Below are 5,399 nucleotides of genomic sequence, written 5' to 3'. Positions count from 1 at the left end.
GAGAGAGAGAGAGAGAGAGAGAGAGAGAGAGAGAGAGAGAGAGAGAGAGAGTTGGTCGCAGTAAGGAGGGCACTCTCGCAGCGTCAGCTTGCCGGCGGGACCTTGTGTCTGTAGACTGCATTGCATGCCTATCTGCTCGACAAAACCCCTGTAGATCGCAGGGTAGGCCGTCCCACACGACACTTAAAATGGGATGGTGGCCTATCCAGTAGGCGCTCTCCTCATTACAAAGCACAAATTCTTTCTTTCTTGTCGTTTTATTCAGTCCGTTTCACATCTCTTTGACTAAACAGATTTACTGCAGCTAGTACAGACCGCTTTTGTGTGATAGCACTTTTATTTGTTTTATTTTCAACCCTTCCGTTTCTCCGGCCGGGTGCCTTGAGCCGGACGGCCGGCGCAGTGCACCCAGTCGGAGAGCGGGACGCCCGCCACCGCCCAGTGTAACCCGCCGCTCTCTTGTCCAGGCCGTGCGTTTCCTGCAGCAGGAGCAGCAGCGACAGCAGCAGCAGCAGCAGCAGCCCAAGGGGGCCGTGGCCGAGACCTCCGTCAACGGCCGGCCGGACGAGGAGCCCTCGCCGCCCGCACCTCAGCACCTCATCGTCCCGGGCAAGGACATCAACAAGCTGTGCGGCCTCTCCTCCTCGGACATCGACAAGTACTCGCGCATCATCTTCCCCGTGTGCTTCGTGTGCTTCAACCTCATGTACTGGATCATCTACCTGCACATCAGCGACGTCGTCGCCGACGACTTGGTGCTGCTGCAGGAGGACAAGTAGTCACTGTGTGTCAATTCGCGCGAATTTGTGTTGTGTTGTTGTAGTCTGTTTATAATATGGCAGCACAGCATGACGGGACCCATAAATGAGACAAAGTCCTGACCAAAATGTTAAAAAACAAACAAAAAAAAAAACAAGAGAGAAGCGCATTTTTAGAGCAATAATGTATGAAAGCGTGGGAGCTGCAAACTGCAAACTAGATGCAGTGAAGCTGGGGGCGCCAGCCACATATCTGTGATCTATGGAAGTTAGAACCTTTCAAACAAACAAAACCAAAAAATGGCCAAAACGCGTTAGCCCAAATGGGTGGCAAATTCTGTAGCCAAATGTTAAAGCAGTTGTATGTTCATTTTTTTCCGTGTTAGTATAACCCACGGGCTGGTGCTCTACTTGCGCGAGCTGTCAAAAATTGGAGCTGCGCATATTTACTCGAGGGCCATGACCAAATCTATTCGCTGATTGAATGTTTTACGGACTTTGTTTAAATCTAGGATTCCCTTTTTCGTTCGATTAATTGTATGTACACTCAGATGGACATGGGGCCCTAATCTACGCGTGTCACACTTTGCGGATACTAAACTTACGAAACATAGGTAGAATGTGAAATCGTGACCGGTAAAAGGGAAAATTAAATTTCTTTCAACACATTAAAATAGCCGCCATAAGTAGCCAAATGGAATGCAATTTATAGGTCTGGTGGCAATTTTTCCGGCTTTACCAGGTTCTGGCATAGAACGCTCAGGGGTTTCAAACAACTAGGGTTGAAAAAACTCATGTATATAGAAAGAGAAAGGCTCCAAGTCCAACCGCTGTGTCTCCAGTGTAATCGTGGTACGACTTCGCAATCAAGTGCAACACACCCCTTCTAGCCCTCTCCCTCGCCCTCGCAGGTAGAGCCCAACCCTCGCGGGTGTCCCCGGTCTGCCGGGGCCCCTCTGTCTTCCCATTCGGTCTGTGGGAAAAAAGGAAAGGAGCCACATTTCCCCCCTCCCCCACACACATACCGACTGATAGTGTTTAATTTCTCAATGGACGAACTACGAGTAATAGCAAACCATGCAGCGACGAAATTTTTTCATTAGTCAAAGGTCAAAATCGCGTGCAAAAAGGAAAAAAAATGATTGGTGCTGCTACACGCCTGGTTGTGACAAAAGCTGCCCTTATATTCATATAGAAGCAGCACTCACAGTTCGCACCGCCAACCTCGGAGCGTTCCGACCAGACCAGATACGTTTGATCTGAACGCCTCGACCTCCCACCGCGCCCTCTGGAGTTGACCCTCCCCGCCCCGCCCTCCTCTCCGGGCTGGGGCGAGCGGCTGCCTCCGCAACTCGCCCCAAGCCCCTTCCCTCCCCTCCCACCTCGAGAGGGCGCGTTCGCGGGCGAACCAGGGGAGAGGATCACGAACGCTCAAGATTAAGCTCAATGTAAAATGTTTCTGTGCGACAAGTGCTGCCTCTCCCCTAGTAAGCACACACATTAAGTACTGTATGTATATATTTTTCACCTCTAGAAGAATCAAAAATGGAGAGTTTTAAGAGTTTTAAAAAATGCAGATGGGCGGTTTATAATTTGTTTACGAGGGCTTCGACGACACCAGTCTTTTAAAGTCTGTATCCTGTGAGTTTGTGTGTGTGCGTGCGCGACTGGAATGGTAGTAGGTCTCAAATGTAGTAGTATGTATCGGGCGGTAGTGACCGCCATGCTCGAGCGCGATCAATGTTAATATAATAATAATAATATTAATACTAATAATGATAACAAGCAAAGCATGATTAGAATATATACCGTGTTTCGCTGCCACTGCCAGCCGCGCTCTGACCCTCAGGCTCAGGCCGGCCGGTGTGTGTGTGTGTGCGACAATGTCGCCCGGCCTGCGGCGGATCACTGCCTTAACTTCGGCCGCCGTGGGACCCAGGCGAACAGGCGTGCCAATCGATTGACCGGCCGGAAGTAATCGAACCATCTGAAATGAGGGTCAGAGTGGGCGCGCAGAGGTGCCCCGCGGCTGCACGCGGCTGTTCACACCTATAAACGCCTGCGGGCCGCGGGGGCTGACACGCCCCCGCTGGTGTCATGTGCACACGGCTCAATACTTTCGTCTCATTGCAATATATTTCTTATAATACACACCCACACAAAACACTACTATGTACTATAAAGTAACTTATGACACATATTTTATACACATCAAACCTATTATTCAGCGTCGTTGTTAAGAGAAACAAAAAAGATACTTTTACTGAGAGTAGCTGCAGATTTTAAGAGATAAAAATTAAAACTGTACGATTAAGGATCGTGGTATTGGTCATTTCGTTGTGATAAAATGTAACAGCTGCAGCTGGTCAGGTGGACTGTTATGTACGGGCCACGTTAGTCTCGCGAGTCCTGCAGGGCTTCCCAGTCAGCTGCAGTTGTGGAAGAAAATATTATGGTTTTATACGGCGGTGTACATGACTCTGTAGATAGCGGCACACTTTGCAAAGCACGTAGCCCCTTGGCCACTTCGTATCTTTTCGTAGCCGGGGCCCACTGAAGCTGAAACGTCCATGGTAGAAAGCATCTTAGCGAACCGGCCTCCCGCCCGCCTTGGCTCTCCCCGGCACTACCCTCACCCCCCCCCCTTTTCCCCGAAAAAAGAACAACTTTTTTCACCCAAATCTTTCTTTTATCTCTCAAAGCAGATCACTCTGCAATACCTGCCCGAACTTTAAAGTGTAGTTCCCTAGGAAGTAATGAAAGGCCTAGTGTGTCTAGATAGCTCGTGCCAAAGTAACAGGGCTGCCCCCTCCCCTCTCTTTCCCCGTCTCCCCTGAGTCCCCGGTACGATAGACCTGCCGCGGTCACAGTCTCCTTCACTTCCCAACAAACTGGCTGTGATATGAAGCAAGGCCCCGGCGCCACGCCGCGCCACGCTCGGCCCCCCCTGAGTGCCGGGGGGCGCCCCCCCGCGCGGGGCAGTTCGTTATTCTAAAGACTCGCAACCCCGTACTGGGGCCCCTGCGGGCACTCCCCCTGCCGGCCGAAAGGCAGGTCGTGCTGGTCGCCCGGGTCGCGTCCCGCACGGCCGCCGAGACAGGTCGCCACTAGCCTGCAACTCATCGAAAATTTATTACCTGTTTATGTAAATGTTTTTCTTCTTTTTTTTAATTCCGTTTAATTTTTGAAAAAAAAAAAAAAGACCGCAATGTTGAAAAAGGGATGTCGTGGTCAGATTCGGACCAAGATGTCAGTGCAAAACTGGCTTTTGCGAGGCATCATGTGGCAACCTCTCTTAGGCCGGCAACCCTTTCCAAAGGGAAGCCCAGTTCCGCGCGAGGGTGGCGGCACGAAGGCCGATTTGTCGTGTCGATTTGTCATGTTGATATATCGACTTAGTATTTATTTATTCTTGTAGAAACTACCTTCCTCCTTCGAGTGCATGCGAGCAGCGGACATACATGTGACGCGTCGCTCCGTAACGTTCTTGTCGGTTGTATTGCTCAAACGAAACTTTTAAAAAGGAAATAATGGTTCAGGTAATGATTATTTAAATGCAAAGAGTTGTGATGTAGAGTGACTATGTGATTAAAACAAACTGTAAATTATTTGCGATAACTGACTCTACATGAAAACCACAAAATTTGTGCATTTATATGGTAACATAAAATATGGAAGGCCCATGTCATGTAGTATTGGGGTGTAAGCAATACTGAGATGCCGCTGCCTCCACTCTATTCTGTTAAATTTAAAATGTTTAGGCCGGTATATCAGAACCATAGACTTAAAAATTCCCCATTCGACTTCTGTTTTTTTTTAACAATGTTCAATCAATAAGTCGTTTCTAACTGGCATGCAATTATCTGAGAACAGGTATACAGAGTACGCTTTCCTATTGGCCACCTTTCTGCCAAGTACTGACCTAAAATAAATCTGTCACTTTACCTGGTCTCTATAGATCTGGTTAAAGCTCTGTGAGTAGAGGCAGTGTAGATGTACTTCTTGCCTTATTTGTGTGTTAAATCTGGCTCTCACTGCTCACTGGAAGAGGAAAAACTATATTCTTAAGGCCCAATGGACTTGCATTAACTCATTTGTAAATACAAAAGCCCCTGCATTTGAAACCAAAACTGTACCAATTTTCAGATCTTCATTAACTATACAAAAATAATTTTCATATGATATCTTCTGATGCAAAGTGAACAACTAACAGTCATTAATATTAGATTTTTTTTTTTTTTTAACAGCAAAAGTCTGAAGAGAAATAGAAATTTATTTCTTCTTTCTTCAACGAGGCAGCGGTATGCACAATGTACATAGTCAAGTATTGCAGTGGTACATAAGTAATCTGAAGAATACAGTACGTACAAGAATGTGTAGCTAGAAACTACTACTTTGTGTAACAGATTCTATAAATTATGAGAATGAGATGGAGCGCTTAGTGGTGCTCACTAAACGGTTATTCTAAAGAGATATGGAATGTAAACCAATGTATATACACATATATATATTGATATAAGGATTTATATATGTGTATATATGTACACACACATATATTATATATATGTATATGATGAATTAGAAGATTCGGATAATATTTGAGTTGTTTTTATTTCAATAAATGCTATCAAGGGCATCTTA

At 46.8% G+C, this 5,399-nt stretch overlaps 1 protein-coding gene across 7 annotated transcripts in view; it reads left to right on the top strand.

Annotated features, from left to right (window-relative positions):
- Positions 1–5,399, top strand: part of LOC113211626 (gamma-aminobutyric acid receptor subunit beta) — a 92,972-nt gene extending 87,573 nt beyond the window's left edge. For all 7 annotated transcript variants that reach the window (XM_052267245.1, XM_052267239.1, XM_052267233.1 and 4 more), the window contains one exon: positions 468–5,399. In XM_052267245.1, the coding sequence (XP_052123205.1) occupies positions 468–779 (312 nt within the window). In that variant the 3' untranslated portion in view covers positions 780–5,399. The remainder of the gene's footprint in view (positions 1–467) is intronic.

Source organism: Frankliniella occidentalis, unplaced genomic scaffold (assembly GCF_000697945.3).
Source record: "Frankliniella occidentalis isolate FOCC.00 unplaced genomic scaffold, Focc_3.1 Scaffold3, whole genome shotgun sequence".
Taxonomy (NCBI): Eukaryota; Metazoa; Arthropoda; class Insecta; order Thysanoptera; family Thripidae; genus Frankliniella; species Frankliniella occidentalis.
The sequence above is the reverse complement of the archived record's forward strand: the minus strand, read 5'-3'. Positions and strand labels throughout refer to the sequence as shown.